This window comes from Polypterus senegalus, chromosome 2 (genome assembly GCF_016835505.1).
Source record: "Polypterus senegalus isolate Bchr_013 chromosome 2, ASM1683550v1, whole genome shotgun sequence".
Lineage (NCBI taxonomy): Eukaryota > Metazoa > Chordata > Cladistia > Polypteriformes > Polypteridae > Polypterus > Polypterus senegalus.
In genome coordinates this window covers 3,215,517-3,233,079 of record NC_053155.1, presented here as the reverse complement: position 1 = coordinate 3,233,079, position 17,563 = coordinate 3,215,517, and the positions used below count along the sequence as shown (strand labels likewise).

General features: G+C 41.9%; 1 protein-coding gene across 1 annotated transcript in view; it reads left to right on the top strand.

The window, feature by feature from the left end:
* LOC120524123 (NACHT, LRR and PYD domains-containing protein 3-like) overlaps positions 1-17,563 on the top strand; it is a 156,550-nt gene that overhangs the window by 27,511 nt on the left and 111,476 nt on the right. Inside the window, exon 4 of the mRNA XM_039746000.1 lies at positions 10,300-10,459. Within this exon, the coding sequence (XP_039601934.1) occupies positions 10,300-10,459 (160 nt within the window). The remainder of the gene's footprint in view (positions 1-10,299; positions 10,460-17,563) is intronic.

Here is a 17,563-nt window from a genome sequence, read left to right as displayed (position 1 = left end):
AGGTGCTCATTCAGTGTAATAGAAACCATAGCACAGAGAGGTGTGTACACGGCAACAAGTACACGTGTCGTAAATGTAGGAAGGACGGTCCTTGGGTGTGTGGGAACTGTTAATATTTGAATGTGATGATTTTATATAGCATGGAATGAAAATCAGCACTTCTTAGCATTGCACCATGCAAGCTGTCGTATCAATCGCCTACTGTAACTTGCTTTCTTTTTCTTCGGTTATACAGGTAGTTTTGAATAAAAGTGCACTTGTTTTGTTTGCGAAATGAAGTGTCTGCGTGCACTTTTCGTGGCATTACATGTGTATTTTTTGAGCATGCCCGTTTGAGCAGTATAAAAGTATTGAAAAGTATAACAAAACAACGGGCAGATGGGGAGTGTCTGATGATTGCATATAGCGCCGAAGTTACTGCTCTTTACCATTCTCTCCTCTGCGTGCCCTGGAGTACAAAAGAAACAGAATACAGATGCGCTATAGCTCTGCGTTGTACCACGATGCATACTAACGCACCAAAAAAGGGTTCTGACACACAGACGCTGGCGAAGCTGCCTTCTTCAGTATCTCACCGTCACTTGATTTTCTTTTTATTCAGTTTTATTGAGTGTTCCTGCCAGTCCCGCATGTTGCTGTATGCTGGATATTTTCACATGTATTGTCTCTTTCTTTCAGGTGTGTAATAGAAACCACAGCATAGAGAGAAGTGTGTACATTGCTTCTTACAGGAAAAGGCGATGGAAAAAGTGCACTTGAATAAAAGTGCACTTTTGTTATACTTTTACACCAATATATGTTCCTGTGTTTGAGCGACATGGGCAGATGGGGAGTGTCTGATGATTGCATATAGCGCCGAAGTTACTGCTCTTTACCATTTTCTCCTCTGCATGTCCTGGAGTGCAAAAGAAAAAGCGTACAGCAACAGGCGGGGACTGGCAGGAACACTCAATAAAACTGAATAAAAGAAAAGCAAGAGACGGTGAGATACGAAGAAGGCAGCTTCGCCAGCGCTTGTGCGTCAGAACCGGGGCGTTAGTATGCATCGTGGTACACTGCAGAGCTATAGCGCCTTTAGTGAAAACAGCCGTGTCAGATGGGGTTGTATGGATTGATTCTGACTGAGAGAATGAAAAGTGAATAAAAAAAAAAGCTAACCTTTACAAGGATCATAAATTGCACCGGCTGTTACAGACTGAAATCAAATGTATGCTTTTATTTTAAAACAGTAAGACTAAGAGCAGTTTACTTCTCAAAATGGAGGGGCGCAGGTTCGAACTCGTGACCTTTTGATTCCCAAGCGTGGGCTGAGTCTATTGAACCACGGAGGCAGTTACAATAAACTGCTGTCAATGTCACATGTTAAGGCGGCTTTTTGTTTCTGCAGTTATATTTTGAATAAAAGCAATTGTGTTATTCTTGTGAAAATGTTTCTTTGCTATTTGGACTTCAGGCTTCATACATTATATAGTTTATGCCTACATTTTGTCATCTACTACTAGAATATAAAAAACGTTTCTGTTTTAACAATGTGTTGACACAGATTACTGTAGAAACTGAACAGACATGAAATGCGTGTGTTCCAAATAACGATCTATTATTTCCACTCTAAAACTCCACTTCACTCCCAGATACTCAATCAAGGCGTGAGCTGAGAGAAGTTTGTGCACGTTCTAAATTGGTGGGGGATGGAATAGCCGGCTGCTCCAAGCTTCTCTTTATCAGCACATTTAGAAGACAAAGGGCGCTGGCGGAGAGGTGTGAAGGGATTTAAGAAGCAGTTTAAGGTGGGACGGAATTACGAGTTTTTTCGTAGGCTCTGGTAATTCTAGTGTTAAAGGAAGTAAAATAGTTATACCAAAGAGCTTGAGAAAAGAAATGTTGAAAAAGATTTACGAAGGACATCTGGGTATTGAGAAATGTAAAAAGAGAGCACACGAAACAATGTATTGTGACACGTGTCAGAGGTATCAAGTACATAACCCAGCAGAACCACTGAAACCACATGGTACACCAGCAAGACCATATCAGAAGGTAGGAGTTGATCTTTTTGCATGTAATGGAGCAGATTATCTAGTTGTGACAGACTATTATTATCTTTACCCTGAAGTATGCAAACTGAGCAGTACCACTGCAGATGCTGTGATAACATGCATGAAGTCCATATTCTCAAGACATGGCATACCAAATGAGGTGTTTAGTGATAATGGACCACAGTTTGCTAATGAGAAGTTTAAAACATTCTACAAAGATTGGGATATTATTCATGATACTTCAAGCCCACATTTTCCTCAGCCAAATGGACTGGTTGAGAAGTCAGTGCAAATAGTGAAGCGGCTGATGCAGAAGGCCAAAGATACTGTAGTGGAGGTGATTTCTACAAGGGTCTTCTTGCATATCGTGCAACACCCCTAGATGTTAACACTAAATGTTAACTGAAGTTGTCTTATTTTATGGGCAGAAGATTAAGAACAAATTTACCCATTGATGAGAACCTGTTAAGAACAAAAGAAGGGGAGAAAGTGAAAAAGTACAAGGAACAACAGAAAGAAAAACAAAAGTTCTACTTTGACAGAGGTACTCGTGAATTGCCTGAACTCCAACCTGGTAATATTGTAAAGTGCAAGGATAAATACAGCACATGGACACAAACAGGAACTGTATTAGAACAGACACAGCCTAGATCATACAACATACAGACAGATGAAGGAGCTGTTTTAAGAAGAAACCGTCGAGACATCAAAGGACCAATAACCTCTAATCATAACACTAACACCAGTGAAACAAATATTAATGAGAAAATAAATATAAATCAGGAAAGAACATCTCAACTGCAAACACAATTAACCAGAAGATCAACACGTCAAGTAAAACCACCAGAACGACTCATTGAGACATGTTGAGGATTAAAGGAACATTATCAATTAAGAAATGCTGAATTCCTTTAACAGTTGTGCTGATACATACCGGTAGTTTGAATGTTGAGTGTATGCCTGAAATGTTCTGGATAGTTCAGTTGTTTAAAGTGAAGTTTATGAAAGTAGCATTTGAAATGTATAACATTACTAAGCTTAAAAATAATGCCTTACTTCTCTTTAAGAGAGGAAGATGTAATGATAGTTGATTAGTAAGGTCTATTAAGGAATACTTACAATATGATTAGTAATGCCTGTGAATGTGGAAGCAAGTGAGAGAATGGACGTGAACTAGAGAACCATAGTAAAAAGTACATGTCTCTAAAGTCTGTCTATTAAAAAGTTATTATATCTTTCAATCCTGTGTAATGATTAAACCATGAACCTAACAAGATCACCACAGTGGCGTAGCCATAAGATTTGCTGACTTGTAATCAAGAGTCCCTGGTTCGATCCTGACTGCTTCCTATATTTGCTATTTTCAGTAGTGAGCTGCTCTTATTGTTAATATTATACAATATAAACCACACATACATTTGGTTTGTGTCTATAACAGTTCGTGTACATTTATAGGACTTGTAAAAGTTACCATTTTATTTTCACTTTTATTCTCTCAGTCACAATCATGATACATACTACCGCCCTAGGGATCTAACGCTGTTAGTTTTTATTTGAAACTGGGAGTAACTGTAGATGTAAGTGGTGTTTTGAGGCAATGGAACTGCACATTCTCTGATCTGGAGGGATAAAAGCTGACACACAAACGCTGGTGAATCTGCCTTCTGCGTATCTCACCGTCACTTGATTTTTTAGAATAGTACAGAGAGGTCAGTTCAGCACTATATGCAATCATCAGATTCAAATGTTAACAGTTCACACACGCAAGGACTGTCCTTCCTACATTTACGACATGTGTACCTGTTGCAATGCACACACTTCTCTCTATTCTGTGGTTTCTATTACATTGAAAGGGCACCTGACGCTGACTCAGTTTACTTTCCTGGGGCAAGCAGCTGTCTGGAACCGAAGCTTGTTGATGTTGCATCCTCCTTTTCTTTTTCCATCACCTTTTCTAGTAAGATGTGATGACAAAGTTCCTCTGCAAGCTGAGCCATGAAGACTCTTCTTTTCTCAGTGGCCCCCATACATGCCTTGCACAGTACATGTGTGTTGATCGCCGCCAGGTCAAGCTTGTTATAGCACACAGCATCTGGCCACCTGCATGTTCCTGCCGCACTGAATAAGCTCACGCCTTCTGGTGTACGATGTCAACGCAGCACGGAGAAAAAAAGAAAGACAAATATATGGGACATTGGTATAAATTTATTGTACTTGTAAAAGTTAGCTTTTTCAGTTTTATTCTCTCAATCACGATCGTACTGTTCCCCCCCCCAACCCTGACCCTCCTAATCTGACTCTAACTAACAGCGGCAGCATAAATTCACACCCGATCTGACACTGTTCGTTTTCAAATAATATTGTATTAGTGCGATGATGTTTACTGATTGGTACTATTAAGCTCATAAAATGATTTCTTTAAAATGTCACATTTATTGTCTCTTTCTTTCAGGTGTGTAATAGAAACCACAGCATAGAGAGAAGTGTGTGCATTACAACAGGTACACACGTCGTAAATGTAGGAAGGACGGTCCTTGCGCGTGTGTGTGAACAGTTAACATTTGAATCTGATGATTCCATATAGCGCTGAACTGACCTCTCTGTAGTATTTTTTCCTCTGCATGTCCTGGAGTACAAAAGAAACAGCAACATACAGCAACAAGGAAAATGGAAAGATAGGGGGGAAAAAAAACACGTGGTCACCGATTACAAGCACTAGATGTTATGTGAATGAATATGAATAATATGAATAATGTTGCATCCGTACCACAGTTTTGCGAAATGTACTACACAGGTCATAAAATGAATAATTCCAAATATCATATATACCCATGACTCTGTTTTTTTTTTTTTGTTCTTTTTGACATTATAGACCATAAGGTACATACCAATTCAACGTGAGCAGGAACACTCAATAAAACTGAAAAAAATGTTCAAGTGACGATGAGATACAAAGAAGACAAATTCACCAGCGTTTGTGTGTCAGCGTTTATCCCTCCAGATCAGAGAATGTCCAGTTCCATTGCCTCAAAACACCACTGACATCCAAAGTTACTCTCAGTTTCAATTAAAAATTAACACTGCGGTAGTATATATTGTGATCGTGACTGAGAGAATAAAAGTGAAAAACAAAAAACGGTAACTTTTATAAATCCTATAAATGTACACCGTCTGTTACAGACACAAACTAAATGTATGTGTGTACTGTATAATATTAACAATAAGAGCAGCTCACTACTGAAAACAGTAAATACAGGAGGCAGTGGGGATCGAACTGGGGACTCTTGATTACAAGTCAGCAAACCTTACCGCTACACCACGGAAGCTGTTGTTTGTGAAATTGTTTATTTCATCTTTGGACTTCAGGCTTCACACATTATATAGTTTATGCCAACACTGTCATTTACTACTAAAATATGAAAAACGTATCTGTTTTAACAATGTGTTTACACTGATTATTGTAGAAACAGAACACACATGAAATGCATGTGTTCTAAATAACGATCTATTATTTCCACTCTAAAACTCCAGCACTTCACTCCCAGATAATCAATCAAGGCATGAGCTAGGGGAACTTTGTGCTCGTTCTGCGGCGGCAGGGGATGGAATAGCAGGCTGCTTGCTGCTTGTCTTTATCGGCACATTTACAGGACAAAAGACGCTGAGGGAGAGGTGCAAACGGATTTAAGGTGAGCTAGATCTACATTTTTTTCGTAGGCTCTGGTAATTCTAGTGTTAATGGTTGACGTCACAGAAGCGTGATTGTCAAAAATACAAATTTACATTCAAACAGTTATATTTGATATAATAAACACATACATTTGCTTTGTGTCTCCAAGACATAACATTTCTTGTTTTGTCGTACATTTACACGGATTGTTGTAGCATGGAACACACATGAACTGTGTGCATTTCAAATACTGATATATCATTGCTGTAGCTGCGTTTTTCCAAAGTTGCCAAGGTTCAGCAGCTCTAACTTAAAAAATGGGATTCAACAAAAGCCTGATGCGCAGAAATGATTCCACAAACAAAATATCTTCATTTTTTAATGTTTAGTTAAGTTTCAAAGTAAAACAGTTCACACAAAAAAGAAAATTAAAATAGCAAAAAAAGGGAAAAAATTCATATTAAAAAAAGTTCAGTTCTAAGCTTAATCTTGTTACATCTTAAATCATTACTATTTACTTATCATTTCTAAACCATTTGTAAACGTTTCTGAACCATTTCAACTATGGCGGTCAGAAAACTGTATGCTTATTCCATTTCTAAGTTAAAAATGGGTCTTTCAAGTCCCTGTTTACTGGGACCTGTTCTAAACACAACAGCTACTATTATCACACTGTTTCTCAGTTATAGCAAGAAGGTTCTATCTCTTACTAACTTATAGGGGGAAAAGACCATACCATTGTCTATGACTATGGAAGAAATTATATTCTATTCAGATTAAGCAAAAATTAACATGAGTTTAACTCAAAACTTTAATTTTCTAAAATTGGCTCTTACAATTGCTATCATATCTCCTTACAACTCTTTGCCATATACATTTTCAAAGCAGGCTTGTGCTGTAAGTTAGAGAATTCGAGCTGGTGGTGTTACCCTTCTTGGATCAAGACCTTGCCGTGGCAAAAGGGCTTGCGCGGTCTAGTGATCCTCGGAGCTGTGTTGTTGGGAGCTACAAGCTCCTGGTAGGGCTTCCCAAGGCAAACAGGTCTGAGGTGAAGATCCAGACTAACTCGATCCTGAGACCCCATATGGAGTTAAATCAAGGATCGGCATGTCCCTTGCCCTGGAAATGGTACCCAGGGCCCCACCCTGGAGCCAGGCCCGGGGGAGGGGCTCGCTGGCGACTGCCTGGTGGCTGGACCTTTGACCACGGGGCCCAGCCGAGCTCAGCCCGAAGGAGCAGCGTGGTTCCGCTCTCTTGTGGGCCCACCACCTGCAAGAGAGGCCATAGGGGTCAGGTGCAATTTGATATGGGTGGTAGCCGAAGGCGATAACTCTGGTGTTCCAGCCCTCGGTTGCTGAAACTGGCTTTTGAGACATGGAATGTTACCTCTCTAGTAGGGAAGGAGCCTGAACTGGTGCAAGAGGTTGAGAGGTACCGGATAGATATAGTCAGGCTCACCTCTATGCATGGTCTGGGCTCTGGAACCATTCCTCTTGAGAGAGGCTGGACTTTGTTCCACTCTGGAGTTGCTGTGGGTGAGAGGCGTCGGGCATGTGTGGGCTTGCTTATGGCCCCCCGGTTCGAGGCCTGTACATTGGGGTTCTCCCCATTGGACGAGAGGGTTGTTTCCCTACCACTTTGAGTTGGAGGAAGGACTTTGACTGTTGTTTGTGCTTATGCGTCAAATGACAGTTCAGAGTACCCGACCTTCTTGGAGTCCCTGGAAGAGACGCTGCGAGGCGCAGTGACTCTATCGTCCTACTGTGAGACTTAAATGCTCATGTCAGCAATGACAGTGAAACCAGGAGAGGTGTGATTGGGAGGAATGGCCTCCCTGATCTAAACTCGAGTGGTGTTCAGTTGTTGGACTTCTGTGCTGGCTATGGATTGTCCATAACGAACACCATGTTCAAGCATAAGGGTGTCCATAAGTGCACTTGGCGCCAGGATGCCCAAGGTCGCAGCTCGATGATCGACTTTGTAATTGTGTCATCAGACCTGCAACCTTATGTCTTGGACACTTGGGTGAAGAGAAGGGCTGAGCTGTCAAATGATCACCACCTGGTGGTAAGTTGGATCAGATGGCGGGAGAGGGTCTGCTGGGAACGTCTGGCAGAGAAACCAGTCAGAAAGATCTTTAACTACCACCTCCGGCAGAACTTCAACCTCATTCCGAGGGAGGTTCTGAGCCTCCATTGTCGAAGCAGCAGAACAGAGCTGTGGCTGCAAGGTTGTCAGTGCCCCTCGTGGCGGCAATCCACGAACCCGGTGGTGGACACCTAAGGTTCGAGAGGCCATCAAGCTGAAGAAAGAAGTCCTATCAGGTCTGGTTGACCAGTGGGTCTCCAGAGACAGCAGAGGTGTAACGGCGGGCCAAGTATGTGGAGGCATCAGCTGTTGCAGAGGCAGAAACTCGGGCATGGGAGGAGTTTGGGGAAGCCATGGAAAACGACTTTCAGGCAACGGTTCAGGCAAACCATCAGGCGCCTCAGGAGGGGAAAGCGGTGCTTCACCAACACTGTGTACAGTGGAGATGGGGCCCTGCTGACTTCAACTGCAGACGTTATTGTGCGGTGGAAGGAATACTTCGAGGATCTTCTCAATCTCACCAGCATGTCTTTCTTAGAGGAAGCAGAGTTGGAGGACTCCAGTGGGGAGCCCGTCAATAACAGGGGCTGAGGTCGCTGAGGTAGTTAAAAAGCTCCGAGGTGGCAGGGCTCCTGGGGTGGACGAGGTTCACCCTGGGTTCCTCAAGGCTCTGGATGTTGTGGGGCTGTCCTGGTTGACACGTCTCTGCAGCATCGTATGGACATTGAGGGCAGTGCCTCTGGATTGGCAAACCGGGGTGGTGGTTGCCCTTTTTAAGAAGGGTGACCGGAGGATGTGCTCCAACTATAGGGGGATCACACTCCTCAGCCTCCCCGGTAAGGTCTATTCAGGGGTGCTGGAGAAGAGAGTTCGGTCGATGGTCGAATCTCAGATTCAAGAGGAACAATGCGGATTCCGTCCCAGCTGTGGAACATTGGACCAGCTCTATACTTTGGCCAGGATCCTGGAGGGGGCATGGGAGTTTGCCCAACCAGTTCATGTGTGTTTTGTGGACCCTCGAGGCATTCTATGGGTTGTGCTCCAAGAGTACGGGGTACAAAGCTTGTTGTTACGAGCCATCCAGTCCCAGTACAGGAGGATCAGGAGCTTGGTCCGCATTGCCAGTAAAAAGTTGGACTCGTTTCCTGTTGAGGTTGGACTCCGCCAGGGCTGCCCTTTGTCACCGATTCTGTTCATAAGTTATATGGACAGAATTTCTAGGCGCAGCCAAGGAGCGGAGGGGGTCTTGTTCGGTGACCTCAGAATCTTGTCTCTGCTATTTGCAGATGACATGATTCTGTTGGCTATATCGGACAGTGACCTCCATCTCTCACTGGAGCAGTTCACAGCCGAGTGCGAAGCAGCAGGGATGAGAGTCAGCCCCTCTAAATCTGAGGCCATGGTTCTCAGCCGGAAAAGTGTGGAATGCTTTCTCCAGGTTGGGAACACAGTACTGCCTCAAGTGGAGAAGTTCAAGTATCTCGGGGTCTTGTTCACGAGTTAGGAAAGAAGGGAGAGGGAGGTTGACAGAGGGATTGGTGCGGCATCCGCAGTAATGCGAGCTATGCAACGGTCCATCGTGGTGAAGGGAGAGCTGAGCCAAAAGGCAAGGCTGTCAATTTACCAGTCGATCTACGTTCCTACCCTCACCTATGGCCACGAGCTTTGGGTAGTGACCGAAAGAGCAAGATCGTGGATACACGCGGTCGAAATTAGTATACTCCGCAGGGTGGTTGGACTTTCCCTTAGAGACAGGGTGAGGAGTTCAGTTATCCGGGAGAGACTCGGAGTAGAGTCACTGCTCCTCCGCATTGAGAGGAGTCAGTTGAGGTGGTTCAGGCATCTGGTCAGGATGCCCCCTGGACGCCTCCCTGAGGGGGTTCAAGGCATGCCCCACTAGGAAAAGGCCATGGGGCAGACCCAGGACACGCTGGAAGGATTATATTTCCTGGCTGGTCTGGGAACGCCTCAGGGTCCTCCCAGAGGTGCTGGAGAATGTGGTCGGGGAGAGGGAGGTCTGGGCTTCCCTGCTTAGGCTGCTGTCCCCGTGACCTGACTTCGGATAAACGGTGGATGATGGATGGATGGATGGTGTTACACAGAGAGCGTAAGTGTCAGGAGGGGCAAATGGCTGGCTGAACGAGGGATGGGTCAGTGCAGGTTCAGCGCTGCTAACTGACACATTTACAAAACAAAGGTGTTGTACCGTTTTGGCCATTATGGATGTAGTGAGAAGTTAAGCAAAATGACCCCTTTTATTGATTAACTAAAAAGATTACAATATGCAGGGTTTCATGGCAACTCAGGCTCCTTCTTCAGGCAGACGTAATCTAAACAAAGGTGGTTATTGGTGGGCAGTTGCTGTGACAATAAGAACATAGGAGTTTTCTCACGCGTGTTTTGGAGAAGTAGGCTTTACAGGTTGAATGAAAAATTTTGAAGACATTGGCACATTGTTAAAGATCTTCTAAAAGATGAAATCTCATCCCCTCTTCTCTCCTGATGCAGACTTTCTCATCTTGCTGTGTCCTTCCTTCTAATGGAGACTCGCTCAGCTTCACTGTCACTGCTGATTTCTCTTTTGAAGACCTGAGAAATGAGCTGTCATGTCTGAAAAACAGTTTGGAGAAGATCATCCAGTGGGACATCAAGACATGGAGTCCATCAGGTACAGCGTCTGTTCACGTTGTTGTGAAAGGCCACTCAATGTCCTCTTATTGTCCTCTTTAGAAGGACCAGAGTGACGACAAGAGGACATTGAGTGGTGAGACATGAAGAAGGCCTGCTCTTTGACATTTATTTTGATATCGAGAATGTTTTATTATACACTATGTAGCTGCGTTTATTCAGAATTACTAAGGTTCTGCAGCTTTAGTTTGCTTTATGGGATTCAAAGATAGCTTGAGACGTTGAAATGATTCCACTGACAAAATATCTTAATTTCTAAAAGCTTTAGTAAAAATTCAAAGTAAAACAGTTCACACAAAAATAGAGAAATAATTGATACAGCAAAGAAAAGAAAAGATTAAGAAAAGTCCTGTTTAAAGCTTCTATATCTTGTTTGTTTCTTGAAGTTATCTCACTTGTAAACTGCTAAATGAGTCTACCAGGCCATGCTAGCAATGAGACTCCAAACACACACTGACTGAATTAACACACATTATTATTTACATGGCAAGAAAGTTCAATCTCAAATAAACTTAACATGGCGTAAAAGACTACACCATATTCTATCTAGAAGCTAATGTTCTATAGAGATCACACAAACACTAATATAAATTTAACTTAAGAATTCACTTTCTAAGATTGGCTCTTACATTTCTGACCCCTAATTAGCTATGCAGGAGCTGACATAATTACTATACTATACTTTACTTAATAAGAGCCACTAACTTTACTTTTACATTAACTAACGCAGTTTTCAAGTCACTAATAAGAACACTGCAAACAAACATTTAAGGATTTCTTATTTCAAACTTTGGCAGTTTCTTGCAGCAGGCCCAGTTTATTCACAGGTCTGTCCAGTGTGCTGCACACAAACTCTTCTGACTGCCCCTTTGCCATCTGCCATTGTCTTGATGAGTCGCTCCTTTAATTACTCAGGCATTGTGAGGTGCAGCATCATCTACAATTAACACAACCTCCCTGTTCAAAGTTTCTTCTTGCTGTAAGCTATTTCTGACGTTCTTGAAGTGTTGGTAAATGCTCCTTAGTCTATCTTTTCCAAAACAAACCAACCATTTACTGAACTTACTTACAGCGTCTCCGAGTGTACCGGTCGGTTTTAGAAAAGAGTCCAGGAGGCTTGTCAGGTTGTGTCTTCATTAACAGCAAGTGATTGGGTGTGAGTGCCTCCAAGTCATTTGGGTCGTCTGATGTCTCTGTCAGAGGTCTGTTATTGATGATTGATTTCACTTCACACATCATTGTTTGTAGTCTTTCATCATCGAGTGTCTGTTGTTTTAGTGTTGAGTTTAGAATCTTTCTTATGCTTCTGATTTGTCTCCCACACTCCACCTTGATGAGAGGCTGATAGTGGATTGAAAATCCATTTGATTTCTTTGTTCATGATACCGTTGCTGATTTTTTCTTCATCTAGATTTTAAATTGTGTCATGTAGAGCTCTTTCTGCTCCAATAAACTTTGTTCCATTATCTGAGCGCATTATTTTAACTTGTCCTCTTCTGCACATGAATCAGCATATGGCATTGATACAAGAATCAGAGTCTAAGCTGTGTGCCATCTCTATGTGGGCAGCTCTGGTTGTTAAACAAGTGAAGATTACTCCGTACCAGACTTGACCAGACTTCATCCTCTTTTGACTTGAAAAGGACCAAAATAATCAACTCCAACATTAGTGAATGGTGGTTGGTCAGGTACTAAGCAATCTTCTGGTAAATCCGCCATTTTTTACTCACCTGCTTTCACATTGTATATTCTACATGTTGTGCACTTTGAAATGATTTTTCTGATAGCTGAGTTTGCTTCAGGTATCCAGTATTTCTGACATAGTTGTGTGAGCACATAGTTGAGTATGTGAATTTCCCCTTGGGATTAATAAAGTATCTATCTATCTATCTATCTATCTATCTATCTATCTATCTATCTATCTATCTATCTATCTATCTATCTATCTATCTATCTATCTATCTATCTATCTATCATATAGTGCCTTTCACATCTATCTATCTATCTATCTATCTATCTATCTATCTATCTATCTATCTATCTATCTATCTATCTATCTATCTATCTATCTATCTATCTATTTTTGGTAATTCTTGCAGTTGGCTGAGGCAGATAAGTTCTGTTTCAGCTTTAGCCAAGTTTTCTAAAGTAAGTCAGGCCTGGTTTTAAGGTCAGTTTGTACTTTTCATGTTCTTTGCGATCAGTGATTTTTGTTCTTCTGGATTACTTTCAGATTGAAAGCTGAGCCTGACACAGACAAGCATGGGACACAAGTTCCAAGGCACACAAGGTTTATTTTTTCGTTTTCCCTTGTGGGGAACGCCTTCCCATTCCCCACATGTATAACACAGTTCAAGCACAAGCACAGTACAATACCACAAGTCTCTTCCTTCTCTTTATCTTTTCTCTTGTTCACTACTCTGGTCAAGCTTCGTCATTTCTCCACCCGACTCTGGCTCTCTGAGAAGTGGCTGCTGGCTCCTTTAATAAGGTTCCAGGTGCTTGATTACTCCTTTCCGGCAGCACTTCCTGGTGTGTCAGAAGAACTGCCCATAAGGGTTCAGCAGCTCCTGCTGCAGCCTTTCCTGGCAGCGCCTGCAGATCCCCTCAGGGGTGCACTACACTCCAACTCCCATGAAGCCCTGCGGGAGTCTGAGGCACCACTGCAACCCGGGGGGGGGGTTGCCATCTAGCATCCCGGGGTAGATAACGCTCTGGCCATGCTTACTCCCTCAGTCCTCCCAGCGTGGAGTCATCCCAGCCTGGCAAGAGCCCCGGCCACACGCTACAAGTGCTAGCAGCTTCCGCAAGAAATGTATATCTGGCATCTTCAGCTGTTCTACATAAAACACAAGAAGCACAACTGGGTGAAGAAGTAACACTGTCATTTTAAATTCCTCCAAGTCTTTACTTAGATTACTTTCAGTGTATTTATCTGGGACTTTAACTTGGTAGAACATTGACTTAATGTCTGCCATTACTGCTATTGGCTCCTTTCTGAATTTTGTAAGGATGCCAATGAGGGTGTTAGTTAGGTCAGGGCCTTATAATAATTTTTCTTCTAGTGAAGTCTCCTGGTAGGGGATCAAAGACCACTCAAATCTTATTTTCCTTTGGATGATACACACCGTGATGTGGGATGTACCACACTCTGCCTTTATTGCAATTCAGGCTTTCTTTTTGTACCTTGACAGCGTAACCTTTCTCAATAATGTCTCTCATGAACGTTTTATAGTCTTTATGGAAATCTGAATTGTTGCTCAGTTTTCTCTTCAGTCCAATAGCACCCTGTTCAGCAATACAGCGATTGTTTGGCATTTTAAGTGTTTCTTTAAAACACTTTAAAGGCAATTTTAAACAGTAGTGGCCACCTACCAGTCTCACAGATTCTGAGGCTATGCACATGAACTTGATGTCCTCCTGTGACATCTCCTCCTTTTCTTCACAGCTGCGCTCTGGAAATCTGTGCTATACTGTTGCAGCAACATATCTTCAATCTCTGTTATTGACACACAATTGATCGAATGTTTGGGCAGCTTGGCACTTTGTTTTGTGAGGTCATCTATCTTTTTGTATTGTCCACTGACCACCCATCCAGGTGTAGTCTTCACATCATGAGGTCGATCTCCTTGGCTAGGTATGATTCATGACTGCCTGCTGGGTTGTTGATTTCTCTCTATTATAAAAAAATCCTAGAGAGAAACACTAGGGCATAAAGATGTGATCTTCATGTTAAGATCACGGAAGACACTTAAAAGATCCGCGAGATGAAAGAGAATGGTCACGGAGCATCTTGCAGGGACCTTAAATTGGCCTTAAACATGAGACAATGTGTCAAGAGATTGACCCAGGACCATCTCGCGATGATGTAGAACATGAGATTCTTGCAAGACACGACCTACTTACAATCAATATCAAATAAGACAACGGGCAGCAAAACACTCAGTCGTGTAAAGGCTTTGAGCACACACAGATCCAGGGCTCTCAGCACATATAAAGCATATAAGGACAGTTATGAATGAAATGTTGACGACGAAGCGAAGAAGAAAGCAGTGTGGAGAAAAGAGACTCAAAAGCATTGGAGAGACAAAAAAAAAAGAATAATCTAGGGGCCAATTCAGAAAATAAGGAAAGTAATTATCAGCCCGTAACTAGTGGAAATAAAACAAAAGCAGGTCCAATCGGGCTCAGAATTAAAAGATAGAGTAAAAGACAAAGTAGAACTACAAAAAGACGTTCTCAAACGTTGGCGCTATACACTTGCAGAGCAGGTTAGAGATTAACAAAGGAGTGGAATTCAAAAGGCTTAAAAAAAAAAAAAACGTTGGCACGATACACATGTGGAGAAAGTCAAAGAATATGAAAGTAGGAAAATTAGAAAATATACAAAAAGAAAGTAAAGATTACAGTAGCACAAACAAATGGAAATTATTACTCGAAAAAGGGAAAATAATCACCACAGACCAGGTGTCACTGAAAAAAAGCAGGACAAAGCGAGGTCAGAAATAAAAAGACAAAGAGTAGAAAACAAAGTAAAACATCATAAAGAGGTTAAAAACAAGGAGGCCAAACACATGCAGAGCAGGTTAGAGAAGATGAAAACGGGAATTCAAAAGGCTCAAAAAAAACGTAGGCGCAAAACACATGCAGAGCAAGTTACAGAATATGAAACCAGAAAAAAATGACAGTGTCAAAAAAAGAAAGTAAACATTGCATTAGAGCAAAGTAAGAGAAATTATTACTCGGAGAAATAACGAAAAGGCAAATAGAGATCAAATATATGGACATAGGTGGTATGTCAGAAATATGTAAATATTGTAAGGCTTTGAAGTTCAAGTCAGAGAATTTCAAAAACGGAGTTTACCTCACATGCATTTATTGGTTACTTTGCAAAAAAAATTATTAACTGCTGATGATAAAGATCGCTTTGTCTGTGCTGAAATTCCAAACAGAGAAACCAATCCTGAATTATGGTACAAAGTCATTAAACACACGTCTCACTGACCTCATTTAAAAGATTCAGCATATTGGGACTCGAAAGATTCCAAATATTGATTTTGCAGAAGTTCTGAAATAAAAGTGAAACTAATGAAATAGCAACAATTCAAAGAAAAAAACATTCTTAAAAGTGTGTATCCAGAAAACCAAACACGAGGGTTGGCAAGCGAAGCAAGCAGGGGGCGGGAAAGCAAAGCAAGCAGGGGGCAAAGCTCCCTAGTCTATTAACTTCAGAGCCAATACGGGATAGACGTACCTCTTTAAGATATGCCCACTTGTTGATATCCTCTTGTAGTGGAATACTTTCTCTGTTCACTGGAATGGAGACCTGCGTGTAGACCTTTGACAAATCAATATATTCATCATCATTGAGACCACAGACTGGCAAATCTGACAGAGCATTCAGTTAGCATGTTTGAATCATCATCATAATAGTTACTCATAGTTTTGAGGTATACTTGTGTTCTTCTCCTCTGAAGGTTTAACTGTCTCTGGAGCCTTTCAGTGCAGATTGTTACTGTACTGCCGAGGTCTATAAAGGCGTATGTTTCTATATACCTTTCACTCTTCTTAGATTTTAACTTAACGTGAACCACATGCAGTACACATTCTTCTCCGGCCCCAGTAAAGGCACAAGTTCCAGTCTCGGTTTACCCCCCAGCAGATGTTGCTACCCTGGCTGTAGTCGTAGATGTTGCTCCATCCTCTTTTTATATGCAAGATATCTGGGTGCTGAAAAGAACATGTCTGACATTTCATTCTTTACAATTCTTACCAAGGTGCCCCTGTTTTAGATGGTGAAAACATAAACCTCTTGATTTTAAAAAGTCAGTTCTTTACTTTATGCGGTAAAACTTTGACTTTACTAATTCAACGAGAGTATGCTGGCTATTGCAGAATACACAAAGCTTTTTAAATCCACAGAAGTCAGTAACAGTCTTTTTGACGGAGGTTTCTCGAGTCCCACTTTCAGCAGCATCAGAAATACTTGTAGTGAAGATACTTCCTGATCTCTGGCCGTACTTTAGAGGTGACCTACCCTTGTCAAAGCTTTTCCATAAATGGGATACGTTAACATCTTAGCCTGTCAATGTAAAAAGGAAACTGGATCATCAATATCTGCCTCTCTGTTTTCTCTTTCTTCAAGTTTATAAGCTGTATTTCACCGCTAATCTTGTAAAGGATATGGGAGCTTTGAGATTACGGTACGGATGTTCTGATTGCTGTTGAACGCATCACGGCTCCTTGCATTGGCCATGGAGTCCATACAGTTATCAGGAAAGGTTGCTTTGTCTCTCAGGGCCTCTTCATCATTTTGCTTTATTTGAGGCTGCTTCAGTGTTTTATCCGTGTATGTATCAGCTATGAATATTTGGTTGCCATAGTAACTTTCAAGTCGCTTCCTGGCCTTTGCATAGCCTTGACTTAGTGGCAGTCACACACAACCCTTAACCATTTCCTGAGCAGGACCTGTTGTATATTGGATTAGGTCATCTAATTTATCTTGAGAGTCCTCTTAAACATCACCAACAGTGTGATCAAAGGTCCTAATGAAAGCCACTGGATCATCTACAAATAAAGGGACCTGTCTGTGAGGTACTTCACCACACAGTGCAGGAGGTGCAGAAGCAGGTGCTTCCTTTTTTGGGGATAACATTTTAGCCATTTCAGTGACTGCCTTCTGACATTCAGATTGATTTTGCATGAGCACATCTATCAGATCTTGTCTGGAACTTTGAGTGTCATCCCTTGCACTAGTGGAAGGTGTTTCGATTGTTCCTGTTTTTTTTACTATAGATAAGCTCATGAAGCTTTTGTAGGATTCTATCAAGTTCCGACTTTTCAAGTGTGGCAGTCGATGAAGGCAGTGGTGCCACGGTGCTCGACTGATATGACGTGCCGTACTTACTACCGAAAGCGCACTTCAACTGAGAGGTTTGTGAAACTCTAGGTTTTGCGGTTTCTCAATCTTGCAGTTTCATCTCTCCAAATTGATTAACACTAGAATCCCTGAAGCCTACAAAAAAACTCGTAATCCCGGGCCACCTTAAATTCCTTTGTACCTCTCCTTATCAGCTTCTTTTGT